This window comes from Grus americana, chromosome 1 (genome assembly GCF_028858705.1).
Source record: "Grus americana isolate bGruAme1 chromosome 1, bGruAme1.mat, whole genome shotgun sequence".
Taxonomy (NCBI): Eukaryota; Metazoa; Chordata; class Aves; order Gruiformes; family Gruidae; genus Grus; species Grus americana.
In genome coordinates, this window is record NC_072852.1 from 188,327,347 (window position 1) to 188,351,776 (window position 24,430).

At 38.7% G+C, this 24,430-nt stretch overlaps 1 protein-coding gene across 1 annotated transcript in view; it reads left to right on the forward strand.

Annotated features, from left to right (window-relative positions):
* Nucleotides 1-24,430, forward strand: part of RB1 (RB transcriptional corepressor 1) — an 81,708-nt gene that overhangs the window by 50,517 nt on the left and 6,761 nt on the right. Inside the window, exons 18-20 of the mRNA XM_054804086.1 lie at nucleotides 22,329-22,447; nucleotides 22,864-23,009; nucleotides 23,714-23,859. Of these exons, the coding sequence (XP_054660061.1) occupies nucleotides 22,329-22,447; nucleotides 22,864-23,009; nucleotides 23,714-23,859 (411 nt within the window). The remainder of the gene's footprint in view (nucleotides 1-22,328; nucleotides 22,448-22,863; nucleotides 23,010-23,713; nucleotides 23,860-24,430) is intronic.

Here is a 24,430-nt window from a genome sequence, read left to right on the forward strand (position 1 = left end):
GCTGTATTTTAGGGGCTTGGGTACATGCTTCTGCTGGTTTTGGGACTTTCTCCTGCCCTTGCACCTTTTTTGTGCAGAACAGTATGTGCACCTTACACCAATTGAAGAACAAAGTGATATTTATATACTTCCATAAATAGCATTCAGGTGCAGGATTTCTCCACCTGCAGGCAAAAATTTGAAAACCCCAAGTTGATAGTTTTTTACTTCATACCATGTTTCAATGATCAGGGAGTCTGACTCAGTGTAAAAGTGCGAATGGCAAAAGTGAATTGCATACCCCTTTTCTTAAATTGATTGTTATCAAGCAGCGTGACAATTTGTGTGAGCTTCTCCAAGCAGAAGAACCTGCGTTAGTGCACCGCAACTCATGGGAATCGAGAGCAGCCTCCCTCCTGGCCGGGCTCCAGCACAAGTGGGGAGGAAACTTCATTGTGCTCTTTTCTTTCGTTGGATCACGTTTCAAGATGTTCGGCTGTGTGCTGGTAGATTTGGAAGAGCCTTCCGTAAGCCCCGACACTTCAAAAATTAAAAAAAGGATTATCAGTTGTTATGGAGGAAGAGTTGGCGTGGTAATGACATTGCTTATGTTCCTTCAGCGTGGGCAAATTTTCCTTTGGGATGGGGAGGAGGGGTAGGCAGGAGGAAGCAGCTGCAGGGAGGGCCCTGTATGGTGGGGGCTTTTTTTTTCTCCAAAGGAAACAATGCTGCCACTGCTGGGAGATGCATATGTAAGTCTGTCTGTCTTTCTGCATCAGAGATGGGAGTGAGTTAGGACCTGTCATTTGTTGCTAGCACTAGATGAGCAAAGACTTGCATTTCCATCAGTAGGCTTCCTGTGGCTCTTGAAGAGGCATCGAAGGCAGAGTAGCGTGGGCTCCTCAAAGCTAAGAGCTGATGAGATGATTGAAATCTCTCCCTTTGGCAGTAAACAGATCTTGTACACTCCTTCAGCTGGTTACCACTTAGCTTGACTTCTGTGAGTTTAGATAGCTGAGTTTAGATATCTAGGACTCTTTATGCCTTTGAGTGATCTTGGACTTGTGTGGCAAACCTATTCCAGCGTTGAACAGGGGGTCAGGAGGAGAAGTCCTTAAAACCCTAGCAGCGTGCTAGTAGAGCAGCTGTAGGACACTGCCACCAACAACTGCTGCTTCCTCTTACCCCTGTATATCATAGAGTTGGAGACTTGCTCTCATTTAGGACACGGGGCAGGATCCCTTAAATTCAGTTAAATTCAAGTTGAGAGTTAAAGAAATATTTCACTGAAATAAAACAAATATTGGAAGGCTTTCCAAGCCTTCAGAGTTCTTTTGCCCAGTGTTATGTGTTCCTCTGGTGTTATGTTAGTCGTCTTTGGTGCGGGAATCAAACAGGAGTTGTAGTCAAAGGTGAAATGAATTTTGAACTTGTCTTGTGTACCACATTTAGACTGGCACTGATGCTACTACTAAAAGCTCTTACTTTAGAGGGAAAAAACCAACTTCAACATTAATAATGTAATAAATTCTTATGGTACTTCCAAAGCCAGAGTATGCACTGTTAAATGAAGGTTGTCAGAGATGCACACGGCACCATATGCAACTCTATTGTTCTATAACTAAACCAATGTTACTACTTGTAGAGGCAGGACTGTATCATGGTAAAGGCATTTGTTCTCACTTTAGTTAAGCATGCTTATGCCAAAGGACTTGTTCTATCTGTTGCAGTGAAGACAGACCTTGGCAGGATAGTATTTTCTTTGCCCTAAGTGTTATTTATTATTTATCCAGTCATTTTCATGGGTTAGTGATGACCTCTGAAGCATTTTAATGTATTTACTAGAGTTTCTATTTGAGTGTGTGATGTACAGGAAGGAATTTATTACAGTTGAGGCATAGGGCTGGGAGCCAGGAAGTCTGGTTCTGGCTGTGCCACAGATTTTCTGTTCCAGCACTGGCAAAGTTTTCTATGGCTTTGTGCTTTAGTTTCCCTCCATGAAAGAGCTCCTTCACTTCCTCACTGGGCTGCAAGGCCATCTTAATTGTTAAAGACAGTTTGAAGTCCTTGGATGGAGAACCCTTTATTAAATATGATATTGGGGTAATTACAGCGAATTTACTACTGAATGTGATAAAAATGTAGGAAGATTAAAATTTTTTAATTTTAAATTAGATTCCTGCCAAGCAAAAGGATCCATTAAAAGACTTCACTTGATTGAACTCCATAAGTCTATGGGGAAGTAGGTACAGAGAAAGCAGGGCTGGGAACTTCAACCTTCTCAGCTGCCTTTCAGGAGCTGCCTGCTCAGACACTCCTCAGTCACTGTAAGCCTGCTTCTGTGAAATGCTTACTGCCACCTTAAAGTGCAATTGTGGTGTCCACCTGCGGAGATAGTGTGAAGTAGTTAGTACACTGAAAATGCCCTTTTTTCCCCTTAAAAATTTTGCAGCCTAGTAGGCAAGTCTTTAAATGAGCATTATAAGACTTATGGTGAACGGACTATTTTTATCTAGCCAGACTAATCCTGCCTAGCCAGTTAAAGACTCCTTCATATCAGGAAACTTGTTAGCTTAATGCAAATGAAGCTACACATACAAATTACAAGTAAAAGTGAAAACTGTAAATATTTTCTGCTAAAAGTTTGACTGACCTTCTAGAACCAGTTTTCCTGATTAGTTTTTGTTTTACTAGTTCTGTTCTAATACATAGCTGCTAAAAACCCTTCAAATATTAAAAAAAAAAAGGCAAGAGAAGCTAAAGTATTTGGGCTGTGAGTCTGTTAGGTTCTCTAAGTTAAAATAATTTCTCTGTGTTTGTAATTGCTTAAAAAGGGAAAAGGAAGCTCAGAATAAAACAACAGTTCTTCATTCCTGTGCATTTGAAATGCTTCTCTTTTCTCTTTAGAATTGTTTCCATTTCCTTTATAGGAAACGCAACTGCTCCTCTCCTGCTTGCAGAAAGAGAAAACGATTTCTCTCCTTTTGTATAAATTCAGGCTGCTAGAGTCTTTTTTCCCCTACTCTTGGATTCATGGAGAGGAGGGCTTTTTAAAGCCAAATACATGTATAGCAAAGGTATTTTGTTGTTGCAAAGGTATTTTGTTGTTGCAGTCTATCTAAATAACTTTTACAGAACGGATTGCTTTGGTTCTTTGTTCTTAAAAAATTGTGCAATGAATATGACAATCATAATTTAAGAAATGCCACTTGTAGTAAAATTCTAGTTCTGAAACACTTCTTCACAGTATTTGCTGTACGTCCGTGTGTAAGCAGTTTCTTTGAACCACTTCAGTTAGTTATAGGAAGTCTCTTCCTTGCCGTTTCCTATCTTGTCCTTTACGTATCTAGTATTACAAAGAGAAGTGAACTAGAGAGAACGTGTTTTTACTTGAGCAATAGTATGTAAAAGCTGATATAGGCAGAAAGGAAAACCAACATGTTGATTAATAATTTTTAAGCAACTAAGAGGCAAAGTAGTAGATTCTGTTGCTTTCCCAGCTGGAACCCTCTCTTTTGAAGCAGAATTTTGGATCTAAAGTGCTGCTGTTGGGACTGTGTGCAGTCACAGCATCCCTTAGCATAATATAATCCTTCAGAATACTTCCAAGTCTACTTGAGGCTTTCTAAATACTCTAATTTATGCAGAAACTTCTTAAGAGAACGAATGGGAGAATCTTTAAAAATACTATGAATTTGACATTCTTTTTCTTGTTTCGTTTTGATTTTGTGTAAAAGTTGTTTTGGGAAAAGCTTCACATGCACAGTGATGGAGAAAAGTGCAGAACTGTGTCCTGGAGTTTGTCATACAAGTTCTGAAGATATTGTTAGAGTATTTCATTTCAGAAAATACTGTATGTATCCTCTGCTTACATTTTAGAGCTTGTTCTTGGCATTATTTGGTTAGTTTACCACAATAGTTGACACAGAGATTAAAAATATGGGATTATTTTTTTAAAGCACAATACTGCAAGTTTGAAAGTAACTTTTGCGATAGCACTAATAGAAATGTGCAGTGTCTAACAGTAAAAGAAGCTTTATCTCAAAGGTCTGGCTAATGCTAATGAACATGTAAGGCTTTCCTGGAATTATGTAAATGATGTCATGGAATATGCAGATTGGTTGTTTGCATTGTAGATACATATGAGCACTTACAGCAGTGTTTTAGGCCATTAACAGATGACTGATAAATGGTTGCATGAAGGTTCTTGAGTTGCATTTTTGGTGTAAGTCATGGAAAGTCCCAGCAGCAGTTTTTGCGTACGTTCTCAAATGTTTTTATGTGCACAGTAAATTTTTCTGAGAATGCGATTATAAAGATATCCAGAGGAGCAAGCAGTAATTCGATAAGAGATTATCAACATGTCCATTTGTTATCTGATACATTTAAAATGGTGGCCCCCAACCTCCCTCTGATATATGCAGCAGTAGCAGGTAAGAAATGCCACACTTAATAATCCCTCCCTGCAGCCTCAATTTTAAATTCTTCATTTTCTGTAGTTACAAACAATGTGCCTGTGTGCATGTTAGGCACTGCTGCTTTCAGCCTCTGCCCCTTTATATAGCCTCACTTTAAGGGAGAAATTACTTTTCATGAAGAACAAAATCACCATTTCCATTGCATCTTTGGAGTAGTTTAATGAGCCCACTTGGCAAGGTAGCAATGCACACTTGCAGCCCAAAAAGCCAGCTGTATCCTGTGCTGCATCAAAAGCAGCGTGACCAGCAGGTCAAGGGAGATGATTCTCCCCCTCTAGTCCACTCTTGTGAGACCCCACCTGGAGTACTGCATCCAGCTCTGGGATCCCCAGTACAAGAAGGACATGGAGCTGTTGGAGCGAGTCCAGAGGAGGGCCATGAAGATGATGGGAGGGCTGGAGCACCTCTCCTATGAGGACAGGCTGAGAGAGTTGGGGTTGTTCAGCCTGGAGAAGAGAAGGCTTCGGTACCTAAAGGGACCTACAGGAAAACTGGAGAGGGACTGTTAATAAAGGCATGGAATGATAGGACAAGAGGTAATGGCTTTAAACTGAGAGAGGGTAGATTTAGATGAGATATTAGGAAGAAATTTTTCAGTGTGAGGGTGGTGAGGCACTGGCACAGGTTGCCCAGAGAGGTTGTAGATGCCCCATCCCTGGAAGTGTTCAAGGCCAGGTTGGATGAGGCTTTGGCCAACCTGGTCCAGTGGAGGGTGTCCCTGCCCATGGCAGGGGGGTTAGAACTAGATGATCTTTGAGGTCCCTTCCAACCCAAACCATTCTGTGATTCTATGAAATTCTTGAAAGATGATCAAAAATGTTTCTGCTGCTGTGTAGTACAGTATTTCTCAAAGGCCCTACAGTATACATAGTAGACATTGTACAGATGTCTGTTAGGGACAGTGACATAGAGACTTGGCAGCTTATAACATGTATCCAGATACATCCTAAGGTAATGGTTGGAGTTGTACCTTATAGATTAATTCAGGAAAACTATGTATATTGCAGCGTATTCCCTGGAGAAGAGGCAGCATGGCATTATGCATTAGAAGTGTGATTATGACATACAGAAGTGTAGCTGATCTTACAGTGGGCTAGTGGGAGGTTAGATAGCACAAAATCTTTTCCAGCTTTAATCGATAGATTGAGTGGCTTAAAAGGGATGGGTTAAAAGCAAAGTTAAAGGATCATAAAGATGAAAAGCTTAAAAAATGAACATTGACATTGTTCAGAGGGAAAGAAAATGGAAAAAAGATTAGTAAACAGTCTTAACCACATCATTTTGAATGGATAGGAATAGGATGAATTTCTGAAATGTCAGGCAGGAAGAGGGATGCTTTACTTAAAACAAAATAGCTGAGAGTTCCTGAACTCTCATTTGCATTTTTTTTGACCTTTTAAAAACATGCATTTATTCAATCACTCTGCAAACTTGATTGACATAATGTCAGTGTTTGAAATTTCTCTCCACTTTTTATGCAGGAAATAAGTTAAATGGCTTTCCCTAACACTGTGGCAAATCCTGGCTGTACTCAAGATTATACTTTCTAGATCATAGGATTAGAAATTCAAAGTTTAATTGGATTTGGCAGAAATTTGCCAAATGTTCCATGACTAAAAATTCTTATTCAAAATGTTTTGCAAGTGCAAAACATGACTTTTATGAAAAAAAAAATCAACTGTTATAGTAAGCAAACACTAGGAATGATAGGAAGGAAATGAAAGAAACTTCATGAATTATTTTGAAAACTATTCCAAACATACAGGATGAAATGGGTCGGGGAACAGAACTTGTAGAAAGACATTTTTGTTTAGTTCTAAGACAGTTACTTTCTATTTTTCAGATCTTTAGTTTAAGTTTTTGCCCAACATGTATTCTCTGGTCAGGATTGAGGTAGGCTGATTCCACATCAGGATTACTGGTGTTTGTCCACATAGTTCTTGAGGATGTATTTCATTTTCATGCCAAATTACTTGCCACCACCGCATCAAGTGCTTGCAGCCTCTTGCAGTTTTGGCCAAATGGAGGTGTCTGACTTTGTACAAGAGGATTTTAACCTTGTCAGAGACAGCGCAAAGCCTGCAGTCACATTCCTATTCTCTTTTTTATAAAGGATAACATTATGAAGCTATTGAAAGAATTTACCATAGTCATTCAATAAGATTTATGTGAATTCATACAGTTTATAAAATATCTACGGTATTAATTTGATTTCCTTCAAATGTAAGAAGTTAGGGGAAAAACGTTTCATAGGAGTTGTTCAAGCTGGTGAGCTAATTAGTATAGATAAACACTGACATGAAAATGCTTGTCGGGGAGAACTGCTGCCAAAAAGCAAAACTTGGACTTGATTAATGTGAAGAACTATTACTTTCTAAATGTGTAAGTGAGCAAATAATGTCTTGAAATTCTGCTTGGTAAGATCACTTAAATGACTGTTTAGCATATCATTAGTACTGGTAAGCAGCTATTACAAGTACTTCAGCTGACTTCCCACACACACAAAACTGCTCTTTCCTTCCAGCCCACATCCTGGAGTTTTCTGAACTTTTTAATGACATTGTTCACCACATTTAGCGGTTGTATTTTCAGTGTGACAATCAGCTAATACCTAGAAGGTAAGAAAGGAAATGTCAGAACTTTGGAGGAGGGACAAAGGACATGCTTCTCACATGATATTTTAAATTTTTCTGCTGAAATCTCAGAAGGAATGGAATGAGGCTGTCGAATGCAGAAGATGTAGCGTATGTTAGAAAAGGACAAGCCATTTTTCTGTCTGCTAAGCTCCTACAGGGGTCCAAAGGTTTGTGGAAAGAACATTTGTCACAAATGTACCATTTTCACTTCAATCTACATTAATAATCTTCCTGGAAGAGGCAAGACGTTTGTCTGGGAGATGTTGGTTTGACCCTGGCAGGAGAGGGGAGGCTGGAACCCACATCTCACGCTCTGAGCAAGTGCTTTTGTTATGAGGGATTTCTCATCCTTTGCTGTAAGAGAGCGAGTCCTCTGAAACAAGGTGTTCAGCCTCAGCAAAAGGCAGTAAATTGAGAAGAGAAGCTTTCCCCTGCAGTTCCCAGTGACCTGTCTGTGCAAAAGGGTTTGGCCTCTCCAGGTATTTCCAGTGGAGGTGTTAGCGTGAGATCCAGGTAGTAGCATGCAGCATACGCTGTCCTGCACATCCCTTATGTTTCTCGGTTTTGTCAAACTTTCTCAGCTCCCACCTATGGTGGTTTAGTGGTTCAGTAGTATAGATGGAAAAAGTTAACTTTTGGCTCTGCCAGTCCTTCAAATCAGGTAGAAGCAGTAGTACTGAAAGTCATTAGCTCTAAATTTCAGTAGTTATCAGTTTTCTTTCTTTGAAAGAAAAAAAGAAAATGTTGTTTGAAATGGGGGCAGGGGATAGGAGTGAGCAGATTAGGTACCCATTATTAGAAAAGACTACAAAGGTTCTACTTCTGCTTACAAATATTACCTTAACTCCCTCTGTACTTCTTGAATTCATTGGGTTCTGATATGGTTTTTATGGTTGACCTAAACAGTTTAAATGCGGGCTGGTGGTCAAAGTAATTCTACCGCCGTCCCTTCAGGCCTCTCCCTCTGCTTATTCCCTTGTGCTATGTGTGTGTACGTATGCGCTCAGCTGAACGAGGGGAACTATTTGGTTTAAAAATAATCCTAACAAAAACATAATTTCCACAGTCACAGCTGTGCTAATGCTAAAGCAAGGGACAGAGCAGAAAATGCAGATGTGTAACTTAGGCACTTAAACTGATTTAAGCCAATTGTGAAACCGTGTTGTAAGTGTTGTGGCAGTGTTCAACTTAGAGGCTTTCAAATCTTTATTGTTTTGACTCTTGGCAAATGATGTTAACTTAGTGTTGGTAAAACCATGTGAAGTTTAAAAGCCTCTGCAAAACTAAAGTGAGACCTGTGCTTCTGGTCTACCACCCTATAATTTATTTTCATGTAAATGGTTTGAAATAGTGATATTTATAACATAATAAAAAAGTGCTATGTAACCCTGATCAATTTTTCCACAAAGCAGGATAAAAATGAGCAGTAGTACAGACATACTGTGCATATCATGCTTCCCTTTGAGATGAATAGGGGTGATGCAGGATGATGGCTTTGTAAGGCAAATATCTGATCTGGACTCTATTGAAGATGCTGTAAGTTTTCTTACTGGCTTCAAGGTGACGGATGCTTTGGGCCAGCTGTCTTCAGTATTGGTATTGGTTTCCATTTTCCTTGTCATGTTACAGTCTAAAGATTCATGTCAACCAATCTAGAGAGTTAGAAAATCACAGACAAATATGCCACAGGTACCTCACATCGCCTGCAGTTAAAACTGAAAGAATAGAGAGTTGGGTAGTAGAGAAATAAATTCAGGTTCTTTGAGATTGTCGTTCATGGGTCTAACTTCAGAAATGCCTTATTTTGCAGCCGTTTATTTGAGTGGAAGTGCCTGGTAAAACTTGTCTTGTTTTTGCTGTGGCTTAATCATTGATGCATGTGCTTCAGAATACCTGTAGAAAATACCCTGTGAATGACAAATGATGAGTTAAGTTCAAAAAAATAGAGAAGTCTACTTAGCAGAACTCCTACGGATGGATTGATGCATCTTGGTTGAGGTGCCTTGTACAAGCTTTTCTTAAACAAGGACGTTTATATGTAAGGCTTCTGTCTGCTGTTTTGCTGTGCTTGTGGGCACGTTGGACAGTAATACTTATCGTATTTGCTTTGGTTTCTATGCAGGTTTTATATAGGTATATTTGTGGTGAAGTCAGTGGAGCTGCTCCTAACAGATACCACACTAACCAAAAGCAGAAGTGGCAGAGTAGTATCACATCCAAAACAAAGTAACTCCTTTAAATTTGACAGCTATTTCCATTCATTCTTTGTCTAGCTTCCTCTGAGATAGCAAAAAAAAAAAAAAAGGAATGTGTAGATGCACAGAACAACTTAAATGTATGTACCAAAGTGAATTGGTGTGAAAATAGTGTGTTTCCTTCCCAGAAGCAATGTGTTGAAATGTCAAGGTCAAGTTGTTTTTTTAAGTCTTCTTTCAATTCTCTAGATTTTCTGAAGCAGGCATTTTTTCCTTATTAAAGTACAACAGAAACCTGTAGTAGCTATGACTTTAATTTCATGGAAATTTTACTTCTTTTAAAAAAATCCTTTTAGAGCTCACCTTTATAGTAGAGTTGATAATTTTTTAATTTTTTTCTTTTTATTTTTTAAAGTGAAGCCTTTGTTTCTATCCCTCAGCCTTTCTTAAAAATGATTTTCAGTTTCTGGTGGGAGGGAGAAAGGTGTTGGGGGTTCTGTAGCACTGGGATTGGAAACAGTTTATTTAATCCCTCTGACCGTGCTGTGCATCTGCACTGTTCTTCCTGCGCAGCCCTGCCAATCAAAATGCACTTTTTGTTGCTTTCGCTATAGCTGTGCTCAAGGCCATAGGTGTAGCTGGAGTCTTCATGCCTGCGAGAGGTGACTTGTACTCCACCTCTATACAGTCCGAGCGTGCTAAGCTTCATTATTGCACCGTGTGCTGATGGCAGGAAACAATCAAAACAGAAAGTATGTGAAAGGTAGTTTTAGGAGAAACGGCTGAGCTGGAGTTCAGGTTTGTTTTTCTAGTGCAACGAATAGGAGAAGCTGTAAAATTCAACAGACTTCAAATTGCATTGTTCTCTATGTAATGTGCGACCTTTACATTCTCTGGAGAGCTGAAGGGAAACATTTTGGGGGGCTTCCATAAGGCTAGCAGTTTAAAATTCCTTGGAGGGAGAGGAAAGCTTCCAGAGTCATCCCAACCTTCTCACATTTGCTCGAGTCGTAGAAGGTAAACAGTACTAAGTTCGACATGGTTGCATGCAACTTCAGTAAAACAGTGTTCAAATATTTGAGTTAAATCATGCACAATGTTAGTTCATGACACGATCGAGTTTTAAAATTAGTATGATGCCTTTTAAAACACTGATCAGTGAGCTTCTATTTTGAAATTGCTAAAAGAGATACCACGACTTGATTGTAGGACTTGCAGAAAGACTTTGAAATGCTTTTTGTTGGAAAGCATATTGGCAAAATGTAAGGATTCTGTGGGAATATGTTTCAGTGAAATTTCTTCCAAAAGGCCAACTGAATTAAAAAAAAAAAAATCTTGAGAAGCTAGTTTCATTTTCCATAAATTTCAGGAAGTAAAGCTAGGAGCAAAAGACTTCAATTTTCTCAAAATAAGATGTAAAACAGTGGTTTCATCAGAAACACCGAAACTTTGGTTTTGCTCTGTTTACAAACGACCGATATTTTCTCACAATAAACATTTAGAGAGTTTGAATAGAAAAGCACTTTGTTACTTAAGGATTTTACATTTTTCTTCTGGAAGCAGCAGGATATTTGTAATTTAATGAGATCAAGGGAAACATGGGTTTTGATAATTTGGTAATTTAGTGTACCTTGTCAGTTAAGTAGTTTTACTGCTTTGTTGATAGGTGCTCTTCATGTATTGCATAATGTAACTGATTTATTACTTCAAGGAAAGTCACGTACATTCTTTTCTGTACATGTTGCAGTTTTTAATTATATGTCAGTAGAAATACAACTGAAAGGTAAGTGGTCAAGGAGCAAGTGTTGCACAGAGGAAGGAGACAGCAGAGGCCACGCAAATGTCTTGATTTTCATAAACACATCTACTCTCTACACTCAGGAGTATCTGAGCACCAAAAAAAAAAATATCAAAAGTGTTCTTTAAATTTTGACATTCTTTTTGGATATGTTACTTTTTAAATTTTGTCGCTTTGAAACGAGGATTGGCTTCCTCGTTGTCTTTATGAAGACGCAAGACCCACATGCCTGTGTCTCAGCTGGGCAACCCCACTTTTAAGTCCATAGCTGGGTGTGTGCTTCTCTGCCAGCACAGCTTTTGTGAAGCCCTTCTGAGACAGCTGGTTGCCCTCATGGGGTCTGGCAAGGAGCCTCCAAACTCACTTCTGGCTTCAGGTTGCAGGATGGGTGGGCAAAGGTGCTGCAGACGGGAAGATTAGATGCTGAGTATGGATCCTTTACTACATAGATGTGTAGCACAAGACCTTCGCATAGGGAGGGAGTTTTTGCAGCGGTGCTATTCAAATGTGAAGTGGGATATCTGGTATTTCGGTAAAAAAACCCACCATGATCTTTGTCTTTTTGTAACTGTTGATTTTAAAACTGGAAGAAGATTAGCATTGCTTTCCTAGATCACCGTGAAGTCATCCAAATAGAAGTGCGCTGAGTTTTAAATACCAATTTGTGTCATTTCAGTGGGCATGAGCAAGATCTAACTTGCTTTTGTACTTCAGCACTCAGGCATTTTTGTCCACAAACATGTTTTCTCTAAATTCATTTACTTTTACTCTGGCAGTTTATGTAATTCAGACAGCTAGGAAAAAAACAGCTCTGCCCATTTTTTAACAAGATTGAAGGAAGCTAAAAATGAGAAGGTTGAGTTGGCCACAAAAACTTTATGGTACTGTCACTTGGCTATACCGCAACTCTCTACATACCTTTTATTTGTTAGTCAAATAGTTCAGAATGACACTGTGCCATTATTTCCATCCTTTTCCATCTGTTTCTACTATCCCCCAGACTGGTGAGGTGAATTAAAGTAGCTCATTTTACATGAAGTAGTGACCAGCAATTATCCTCTGTGATATCCAGTAATCAGACAGTGTGTGTTAGGCCATTGTATTTACATAGAAAAGCATTTAGGCTTGACTTTATGGTGTAAACTGGAAACAAAGTGCTTTAAAGCACTCTAAATCAGTAATTTCCTGCATCGTTTTGCTCTAAATATTGAAGGGGGAGATGTTATTCCTTCCAGCATGTTTTTCCAGAGCCTGAGCTAGCCTTCACTGATCAGTCTTCAAAAAAGATTTTTGTGTGTGGCCATAAGGAAAGGCACTGAATATCATGCCTTACGTTATTTTCTGAAAACTAATACTTGCCTAATTTGGGGAAATGTTAGCTGAAGCTTCTTGCAGATGTTGGTGAGGTCCAAGTGACCATAGCTGCAGCTATAGTTTACCACGCTCACTTAGATCTTAGATAAATTGTTTTGATTTTGTGCCCCTTTTTAGTGTTTTTGCCCTTCTTTGCTAGCTCAGCTACATCCTTTGGTGTTAGAAAAAAATTAAAGCACATCTGTTGCATTGTATTACAGTTTGTTTAGTCTTTTTGAGGATCCTAGAGTAACTCCATGGATAAGTCACATGTTTTACTGTAAAATGCTTCTGACTCCATTGTTTACTGAGGGATACTCTTGTGTTTGACAGTATTAGTTACATTTTTTCGGTCTCAGATCTATGAAAAGCTAATGCTGACATACCAGTTTTAGAATTGTTTCTGGTATGGTTATACAAATACATAGTTTGTAGTTAAGGAAGCCAACTAATGCTGTAGATCAGTGAAACTGCCCTCAAGAGAAGAGGGTGGGAGTAAAGTGATAACCAGAAAAAAGCAGGGGTGGTAACGAGGTGAGCACTTTTTTTTGGTAGAAAGCACTGTTAGATCTGCCTCAGAACTAGCTGCAAAATGTTGAGAGAAAATGGTAGGGAAAACACTTGGTAAATGTTAAAATACTAGATTTGTAAAATTGCTAAATAGTAAGTATGAAATGGGTGTTACATAAAAAATATAGGTACCGGTGTCTTCCAGTTTTTTGTTTCAGATCCGTTAAGACAATTTATTGAAAAGTTTGGGGTATTTTGAGTGATTTTCTTATACTGTTCTGTGTCATACTGTCAAAATTCAGTTACTAATGAGGGCTAACCAATAGCCCAAGACTTTTTAAATCTTGTTAATCTGATTTCCAGTGCACTGCTCCCTAGCTCTGTTATACTGTATTTTGTCTGATTGTTAAATAACTGCTTGTAAGGCAGAAATGTTTAATTGGAGACATCTTGTTAAATTCTGTCAGCTGAGCACTCAGAAGCTCTGCATACGCTTCTGCTTTGAAAGCTAAGCACAATACGAGGACAGCCAGGTTTTGTCTGCCTTGAGCAAATACCAGGTGTAAACTGAGGTAACTGAGCTTGAAATATTCTGTAATGGTAGTCACAGAAGTATTGGCTCAAACTAAGATCAAAACTCTTCTTAAGGGATGAGTTTATGCCCAAAGTGTTGTTACACTGATAGTTTTGTTACAACTTTAGTTTTTTCTTTCTTCTGTCACGTGTAATTTTCTTCAGATTGAAATAGTTTTTACAGGTGGTTGATAAATCCCTCGCATAAAACAGTTTTCATGCTTGTGTTGCCCTATTTTTGTTATGAAACGTGGTGTATTGGTTTTGGAACTCCAATTTCTTTGTCCTATTTTTCTCTTTTGATTATACAAAGCATATTGCAAGATATTTGTAGGCCTTTTTGCTTTTAAATATCATACAGCAGTCTGCTCTTAATTGTTTCAGGACATGTACCATCCTCTAGCTAGTATTATTTTTTCTAGAGAATTGGTCTTTCTGTACATGCAGCTCATCCACATCCTCTGCAGATTCTGTTGTATCCTTTTTTTGTTCAATTCATAATTTGTTGGCTCCTTGGTTATGTTGGTGAAAGATACTGTCTTGCTTTTGTAAAAACTGCTGTCTACAAAGCTTCCTGGCACACTTACCACTTTTAGCTGGATTAAGAGAATTGGTGGTGGTAAGTTGTACCTAAATTTCTCTCATGAGAAACTGGAAAAAACATGAGACTTGAAACTGAATTATTGGCTTTAACCGAAAATCTCAGAGGCGCTTCATTGTCGTGTCTCTGCTTGTACTTGGAAACATAATTCCTGGAACTGCTCTTAATTGTTGTTCTGGGAACAGGGACTGTCTAAGTCAATTAGAAATGAAACTGCTAGAAAGTGTGATGTGGTATTGTGACAATCTGTTTGATTGTTACCATAGTAATTACATAAATAAATTCTTTTTACTGAGAGAGGCATTTTGTGACCCAAAAATTCTTCAGAATAGAGTGCTTGAGTGGTATTTTGCTCCTGAGTATAATATCTTTTCATGTATGGAAATAACTATAGAAGTGATGTTGTTCATACTGTGTGACGTCTGTTAATGTAATGGTCCTTTAAAGCATCTTTTCTCTCCTTCCTTTGCTGAAAAGGTCTTCACACTCTGTCGTGTTCACAGTTTAAGGTTGATGACGACATTCTCAACCCCAAGATTTTTGGCAGGATGTTTTGTTGTTGACTGATATATTATCATTTCTGACAGTCAAATAGTTCACATCGGGTGGGTTTTAGTTTATGTATTGTACGTGATTTCTTGTGCAGGGTGGGGGGAAGTTCAGTTTGTCTTTGAGACCTTTGGCATTCACCTAAAAATCTTGAGAAGTAAGGTTTGTCCAAGAATTAGTCATATTGAAGCCTGGTTACACTGGAGAGCTGGGCAATACACGTGGTAGTTACTTCAGATACAGATTGTTTTTGTAGCACCACTGCCAGTGCAGACCACAGATCCATCTGTCTGGAAAACACTCGTAGCAATTGCCTCAGGGGAAAAAACACATGGAGGATGAGCCTACAATGCTGTTTTCTTGGGTAATGTTCAGCAAAAAATACATAGTAAGGATTACTGTGTTCTGTACCGCTTTGTGGACCTACTTGTGCAGTTGTCTTTTGAAGCATTCACATTTTGTAGCAGCTACTTCCACAACTGTGCAAAAAATAGTTGGTTTTGGCTTTCAGTCCTATTGTCTGATAATTTCCTTTGGTGACTCTAATAATCCATGGGCTACTTTACTGGCATAATAACTCTGTTTTATTATTTTGCTAACGATTCTTTAAGCTTTGACTGAGTGCTGAATTGGTGTTTTCAGAATTACTCACGCTAACTCTAAATATGTATTTATTTTTTTTTTAAATAACGGTAACGTTAGAGCACTTTTTTAAAATGTAAAGTTAAGGTCGTTTTCCCCTGTTCATTATTTTTGCTTTTATCATTATTGACTGTTAGAGCTATCTTATCATCCAGTCATTGAAAGTCATGAGATCTTTTTGCAGTGAGTTTATTTTTCCTAACAATGAATAATTTTATGCTTCTAGCAGCCTTCTCTTCCCTGCCCCTGCCACATCTCCTTGTCATTTGTGGATGTTAAACCGCAGCAGCCCCAGCAGAGAGCATGAGAATTTACTGATAACCTCTCTCCACGGTGGAAAATAGACCATTTATTCATACTTTCAGTATCTGTTGTTTAGCCACTAACTGCATTCCCATCTGCCCTATGGCAGCACTTTCTTTAAAGAGCATTACCTGAAGGAGCCTGTCAGAGCCTCTGATCTGAAGATCTGGAGATCTTCTGCTGGATCACCCCGTTCAAAGATATGTTGACCTGGGAATTTGAGGCATGACTTCCCTTTCACTGCCCTGGGACTGCTGCTGAAAGATGGTGTCTCATGTCATCCTCCAGCTGCTCGTTTCTGTCTCTTCATTTAACGAACTGCAAACACTTCCATTACCATAAGGTGAATGAGATAGGGGAGCTGCTCTGAATGTAAAACTAAGGCCTCCCCTGCCAAATGTGTTTAAATAAACCAACCAAAAAACCCCAATTAAATAAAAAAAACCCAAACAACAAAACCACAGTTCCCTGGACCAGTTCTCCAACCCTACTGACACAAGAGGGGTTGGGGATGGTGGGGAGGATAGAGCAGGTTGATGGAGAAGATTGGAACTGTGTCTTTTGGTGGAATGCTGGGTTGTACTGACTTACAGTATTTGTGTGGTTAAGGCTTTAATGTGCTGAATACTAACTCCTTAGTTACTCAGAGCCTTTCTTTTTCTTTATAAAAAGCGCTGTAAGTTATGTATGAGTCTCGAGCAGAAAAACTGCTGAAGAAAGTGGTGCAAGAGCCTACTGCAAGCCATGTAATAGTAGTCTCCTCAGGGTCATTCTGAGTAGTTTAAACAAAATAGTTGAATAAAAATGTAGTTCTACTTGTAGACTGTCTTTTCAAAATTCCTTTCAAAGCAGTTTTTAAAAAGTTAGTCTCGCAGCCTTGGCAAATAGGAGCAGTCCTGATCATCACGGTTCATTTTTCTCTTCAATATTCAACTGGTGATTGGTTTGAGAGCTATGAAGCAATAGCTGTGTCAGTAGTTTCCCTATTTGCAGATTGTTATCATCAATCTGTGTAATATTTTTGAACATACCAATAGCATTAGACCGTCTGTGTTAAGATAATGACTATCATCTTTATGGTTAAAATTTAAAAACTGGAGGAAGAAATTGAAGTTGCTGGAATCCTTGGGTTGCCTTTAAATTTGTTCGCTTTTTAATGTAGCCTGACTCGTCTATTTTGAAAAGCAGTTATCACCCCAAATAGCTCATTGTGCCTGTCAACTGTTTGTCTTGCTGTGATACAGTTCTTGAGGTTTTTTTTTTTTTCATCTCTCCCCACACCCTCCCATAATTTCTGGGGAAGACACACATGTGGTGGGCCTCTCAGAAGTTTGATGGCTGTTTTCATATGCATCCTTCTCCATTGCTAGGAGATGCTTTTATATTTTGTAGTGAAGTAGCCCCTTGGCCCTTTGCTGATAGACCCTGTTAATATAAAACCATCTAGTGAAGAGCAATTTTGGGAGTGCAGGAGTTGAAAATTGTGATGTTGATTGTTCTGAAATAATGGCTGAATTTGCCAGATCTCTCCAGAGGCCTTTGAGGAAGACTAGATTATAGCAAAACTGCAAAGAGAATGGATTTGCAGCATCATTTAAAGCAACACAGGTTTAAGATGCACGCCCAGACTGTGGCGACCTGGCTTTCCTTCTCTGACTGGAGAGATTTGAACTCCTTTTTTTGCTAGGCCTTCAGATAGCTTTTGATAGGAAATTTCAGTTTCTCCCATTAGAGATGCTTAATTTCATATTAATAAGTATCTATATTCACTAGAGACTGCCTAAATCAGTTCCACATTTCCACAATGGGTCTTACGTGCCAGACCAGAAGCAGTCATTCTTTTTCTAGTGCAATAACTTTTTAATTTAATTTAATTTTATTTCTAAATTTTATGAGAAACAGGAACATGAGAGAACTGAACTTGAAAATTCCTAACAAGCTTGAGGCTAGGACACCCACTTTTAGGTCAGATGCTCACGTGCTTTGCATCAAGGACTTTAAATAATCAGAGTTTTCATGATTTGTATGTGTATCAGTATGTGCTTGTCACTTCCTCCATACTTTATGACTTTATAAGCCTCTTGTGTGAGGAGGAAAAGCCTGTCAAAATATCGCTCTCAAATGACCAGAACTAATTAACAGTCACTGTTTCTCTTCTGCTTCCCCTCCCCTCCCCCCCGCATACTATGCATTTAGATAAAAGGAGATCCTCACAAAGCTTGGTGACAGTATTACTTGATCTTAAAGGCTGGAAATCAGTAAGGTAGGAATAGGACTTGTATTAAACATATATTTGCTCTAAGGACTTAAAAGCAGATCTGACAGCATTCCTGTATGAATTAAACCATTAACACTGCAGTTAATGTTTTTCTGTATAAATTTTGTAAAAACAAGCCCTAACAGAATCGTAACTTATAGAACATAACTCATGTGTATGAAATTAAAAGATGGTCCTTAATTATTTTTTTCATGGTAAATACTATTTAAATTTAGACTGTGAAGTATATTTCGTTTTGGCAGGCCTAAATTATTTCAGAATTCCGAATACTAATTTTTATGTGAAGCTTCTGAAAATACAATTGCAAGCAAAAGTCAGCTATCTGGGCATGTAATTCCATCATGGGAGAGAGGAGTGGAAATAGCTTGTGCCGATCCATCCTTGCACTTCCATCATTTCCATTCCAAAGCTCTCGATTCTAAATCGGCTTTGTTTTGCCTTGCAAAATCACAGCCACCTTTTAGCATATTATGAATGTTTCTTAATGTTATGTATTGACTGATTGAATAATTTGAGGTGGTGTTGATTATATATTTAAAAAAAAAAAACCAACAAACCCAAAACACACTGATAAGGTAGCTAGGCACTGAGATACCCACATAGTTTAGTGATAAACATTGCATTAAAATTTATTGTGGACAAATAACTAAAACCTGAAAATCAATTAGGAAATTATTGTAAAGAATGGAAGTATAAAGCAATAGAAAATAAAGACAAAAGCAGTTTTTAAAAGTATTGTGAACTGCTAATTACCACTGCTGAGAGTAAAGCTGCTCAGGGACTTCCTATGTAGTCAGTGGAGTACACCCAAATCCCCGGGTAGCTGTTCCTCATATTTAAGGTTTTAATCTTTTCATGGAAACCAAAGTCCAGTTAAACATGTTGTTGGGACAGAGCTGATGTAAAGATCAGGAAGCTGGGAAGCACCTGTGTGTCCTGTAGTTTTGCCATAACCAAATAAAGATTAGCCTACAAGAAATTCTGCCTGTTTTGTCCATAAAAGGAGCTTTCAAATTGGGAATAATCACTGCAGATGCTTGCGGTGCAGGTGTTGCTGCAGGGAAACATCCTGCAGAGGCTCACTTAGCGAAGCCCCGCTTAATTCACAGAGTTTGCAGAGTAATAGTTAGCCTTGGGTAGTGTGAGAGGGGACCGAGTCAAATTTCAGTCTTATTCTTCATTCTGATGCCAGTGGCCATTTGACCCTGAGAAGTTTTAGGCCTTAATTGCTTTTTTCCCTTTTTGTGCTAATAAAATGGGGCCTCTCTAGCCATCACAGGGAAGTCTCAGATGAAAAGCAGCATTTCACTTAATTAATAACATTTATTCCGTGGCTGCATCTAGTAACATTGATCACTTACTGAGCATTAAATTAAAACAAAAACTGCAAAACTCCTTTCATGTGAAAGGAATGCATTGGAGGTGACCTGTTGACCTGAAGTGTTGCTTAAAAGCTTTAAAAAGCAATATAAAATTTGTAAAAGATAGTGTGAATAATGTTGCTTTAGAAACAAGTTACTGATAAACATTCCTGTTTGATAAAGCTGGACCCAGGGGTTAAAGTTCTTTTGTGAGTGTTACTTAGAGGACCAGTAATTGTCTGGTTAATGATGTTGTATTTCGCTCATACGAGCGAGAGGTAGATTGTTGAATACCAAGTAGTGGGACTAAAACCGAACAGAGTTTGCCCTGATAAGCTTGAAAAGCTGCAGATTGCACTTCAGATTCACTAAGTAGCAGTCTTTTTCATGTTTAAATATAGAGGAGGCAAGGGTGTAATTAAACCCATCAATTTTTCAGCGTGAGGGGTAAATGCATTTGAGAAAACTTGTCTCTGTATATTTCTACGTAATGGCATACTTGGAGGTTTTTTGTGAGGCACCAGCCTCAGTGTAGTACCTACTTCTCTTCAACTATATGGCTGTGCATATGGAAAGCTACCAGCGAGAGTAGTAGGCATCCTTGGGAAAAGAGCACAGAGGGCTTTGTCTAAAGCCTTCTCAGCTGTAAGGTAGAAATTGTGCTCGGCAGAATGCCCAATTTAAATTTCACCAGGTCTGAAAACTAAATAACCTTTTCCTCCCTTGTGCAACTGCAATGCTAACAAAGTTCCTGCAGTCCGGATAGACAACCCGACTGCGGTTTGTCCAAGGGCAGGTGTTGAGTCACTGCTTTCTCACATCCCACCATTCTTGGTGCTGCTGGGGGCCGGCCGGGTGATAACACCCCATTTATCCTGACACATTTTTAACCACAGTGTCAATTAATATTTGCTGGTTTAGTGCATCAAATTGACTTATGTGGAGGTTGACCGATTGTCAGGGCTGGCAAGTAGAAGAGGAGGAGTGGAAATGATGCAAAAGTGGGCAGGTCCCTTCCATAGGTAGCAAGCTGCTGTATCCCCAGACCTTATGTAATGAAATCAGCTCTGTGTAGTGAAAATTGGAGCAGAGTTGAGAGAGGACCTGGAACTGCTGGTCTCAAGTGCTGACTTCAAAAATAGCAACTTTCGCGTCTGTTTCTTGACCTCTCGTTCCCCTTTTCCTCCTACTGATGCTTCATTAAAAACAATACTTCCCCAGTCATTAATAGCTAAAATGTGAAATGAATGAAGCGGGATTCATGCTTAGTCAAGGAATCAAGAGATGATTCAGCAATGAATTAATGATTGCTCTGGGAAAGAAGCTTGGATTCTTCAGAGCATAGTGAAACACTGATGGGAATAATAAAAAGGAAGAGGCCAAGTGGCCATAAGAATGAGAAATGGAGAAGGTCATGTCTCTGCATTTCCAGCAAGGGCAGCACTGACAGAAACAAGTGAGAAGTGCATGCACTCCTAAGCACAGGGAAAGATGATGCAAACCAGCCCAAGAGCTGATCTGGTTGAGAAATGATGGAGAAATAACTACGTGGTTATGAGTCAGTAATTGATGTTTTTCTGTTATGGATGGAACAGCTCCAGTATTCCCAAAATTGTAATTTAAAAATTACACAATGTGCAGAACTGTAAATCTCAAATCACTCTTGTTGCTCTGAATTTTTAGTTGATGCACTTCAGAAGAAAAGTGTTCTTTTTTTTTAGAAATAAGGCTAAATGAGGAAAATCTCAATGCTAGTTTTAATTCTAGGAAATCTAATCTAGTTTTACTAGGCCTTTTCTTATTGCCTTAGCCACGTGATGCACTTTGCTTTACATGCGTGCTGTGCTCCTGTTTGTTATTGTAGCCATCATACTTCAATATTAGTAACATGCATTTGTAGGATTAAATAGACCTTGGACAATCCGATGATGCATTATGTACAAAGTGTTGAGCTGATTGATTTTACTGCTGTGTTTTGGGGGATCATTTGGAGGAGAATGCTGAATGTCTGGGTTTGCCCACTACATTTCCAGTCTTATGGACGCTGCTTTTCCCCGAGAAGGCGGCTATTTGCTAATCAGATGTTCTGTTGCTTCCGGAGTTCTGATGCTGCACTGTTGGAATGCAACATTGTGCTCTAAGATGAGTCTCCTGTTTAAGTAAAATAAAAAACCCAGAAGCCAGCAACCTTGTGTTTTCAAAATTAATTACATATATGGTACCAAAATACTTTCCTATGCAGCCTTGCTGTTTCAGCATAATTCTGCTCTGTACATGACACACAAGCAGCAAAAGCCTAAGATTTTGTTACTGCAAGACTGCTGTTTATTACTAACATCAGCAGTTATACTAATGTTGCTTCAGCCTGAACCTTCTCCATTCCACTTGCATCCTCTTGGCATCGCCTCCTACCTCAGGCTCTTACCAGGTTCAGATGTATTCCAGCTGCCTTGCCTGAAGTACTGACAGTTACCTAAAATCAAAATGTATTTTGGTTTTGGGCATGAGGGTGGAGACTTAACCTGAGTGACTGTAACTCTGGAACATGATACTGTAGAGATCTGAATAGTCCCCAGTGCTGTTAGATGAATTACGACCGTGTTTTGTATATTATCATGTGTAAAATGTTGAGAAGATGTAGCAGAAGTGGATTGACCCTAGATACAGCAGTAACTTTTAGTCACCAATGTGGTGTGTTTTTTTTTTTTTTCCTGGAAATGTGACCTTTTTTGTATTTTCTTGTATTGTTTGGTCTTCTTTTCAGGAGTGGTTATTTAATAGGAAGTAATAAGAGATTCTAGAATACAACTATGACTCAACTCTGCAGTTAGCCTATATCTGACGGACTGCTATTGAAACAGAAAAAGTGTTTGGTGTATTTAATAGCTAAAATTTGTCAGTTAAATAGTTAAAATTTATCTGGCAAAATACGAGTATTCTGAAGTATTTCAAAGCATTAATCTTCTGTTTAGGATCATATTTTAGGGGTGGTTTTTAGAGAAGAAGGAACAAAATCCATCTAGTGTGGTTATCTAGTCTCAGTATAACGTACTGTTACTGTCATTTTTCTAGGGGTCACCTCTGTTCGATCTTATCAAGCAGTCAAAAGAACGAGAAGGCCAAACTGATCAGCCTGAGCCCACTTCCACTCTCAATCTGCCTCTCCAACATAATCACACTGCAGCAGACCTGTAAGTGATGTGCATGCTTGAGGCTTAGTAAAATGTGAAGTTAATACTGCCCTTAATATTTAAATATACTTGTATTCTGTTTTCCTACTCGTTAGGCTTGATACTTAGGTTATGTTGAACTGTTGTATTTGCTACTGCGTCTTATACATGTAAATTGAGCGAAATGAAATTCTGATTTTTTTTTTTCCAAGCCCTATCAAACTTGTAATTGCAAACTGTTTTCTTGCTTGTCTAGGAATAAGTACCTTTATCAGGTATTTAATCAAGAACTTGAATTTTTAATCCCTTATATGGGAATAACAGGTTACAGTAGCAATTAATTTCTTCTAATGAGGGAAGAGTTCCTGCAAGTATTCATATAAATTTGTTCTTTTATCCTGTGATGTTGAAGTGCTTAATATGTGTTGAATCTCCAGCTATCTTTCTCCTGTGAGATCGCCAAAGAAGAAAGCATCTGGACCTCCTCCAAGTGCTTCTTCCACTCCAGATGCTCAGCCAGCTGTGACCCCCCAAACACAGAAAGCACAGAAATCTACCTCCCTCTCTCTCTTCTACAAAAAAGGTTTGTTGCTTCTGTACGTGCTGAAATTGCAAAGTTCTCTCTTGTTATTTATCCTTTTTGGGTTTTGGAGCTCAACATTTCTTATAAGATTATAGTAGAATCTGTATTAAACACTGTGCAAACCCTCAGCTGCTCTTGGACGAAATGGTAAAAGGATGCCAGCAGGTTAATGCGTGCACTCTACACACTGCAAGTTCGAACTGAAAACTTACCTACTGATTGTAAGAATGGCCATATGGGCTCAGAGGGAGGGTTCTTCTATCCTAGTATCCTTTTCCAGCAGTGACCATAAATAGTTGCCACAGGAAGCTTAAGAACTGGGCAAGCGTATATGGTGCTTCCCCTGAATGCTTTCCCAAGCTTTGACTTTCTCCAGTTTGGGGATTTTCCTGAGCCTTTTGCGATGTGTCCACTTAGTAACTCTCAGATTTGTGTTCCAAATGCTTGTTCAGACTCTTTTTGAATGAACATAGAGATACGTGTGTAGCGTTGTTTGGTGTGGACTTCTGTGTGTCCACTACCTGTTGTATGAAGAACCTTTTCCATTTATTTTTAACCTGGCTTCTGCTACCTTCATCTGATGGCTCATAGTTCTTGTAGTGGGAGACAGTGAACGTTCATTTCTGTCCATCCTCCATCATGCTCCTTTTATTTTGTATACCCCTGTTATTACTACTTCAGTTTATTTTTCTTTCGTTCTCAAGTGTATCTACTGGCCTATCTTCGACTACATACCCTGTTCTTTCGGCTTCTTTCTGATCATCCTGACCTGGAACCCTTGATCTGGACCCTCTTCCAGCACACACTGCAAAATGAGTATGAACTTATGAGAGACAGGCACTTGGACCAGGTAACATTAACAAAAAACTTTTTAAAAAGTTGCAAAAGACTCTCCTGAACAAAATGTTCCTTATACCTTTAGAATGTTTCTTTAGCCATTAGAAATTGTAATCTGAGTTTTTATGTCTCTATTGATCACTCAGAGGAGAAATTAATTTAGAGTGAAGTCTTAACATCTCAGGGTTTTTTTTAAGTATTGGCAGTTAGTTACTGTGGGATCTTCAATTACCATTTACGGCTATTTTCAAAATAATGAAGGCACACCGCATTTTCTAATAATTTGCATAAGAAAATACTGATTTTTCTTTGGTAAGGCAACATGTGTGGCTGATAAATGTTTTGTTATTCTTCCCTAAAACTGCAGCATGGGAAATGAGTTTGAGAAAATACTGGCAGCTCCAATTAGTTGATTGTCATACAGAAATGGAGGGAACAGTAGTTGACTTATATTCTGGAAATTCTTAGGAAGTTGAGTTGCATGCTAGTTTACAGAGCACAATCAGTAGTAGAAAGCTCATCAATTGATTTCTTAACTTGAAGAAGCTGAATTAATTTTCTACATTTCCAGTTGTTTTGTCTTG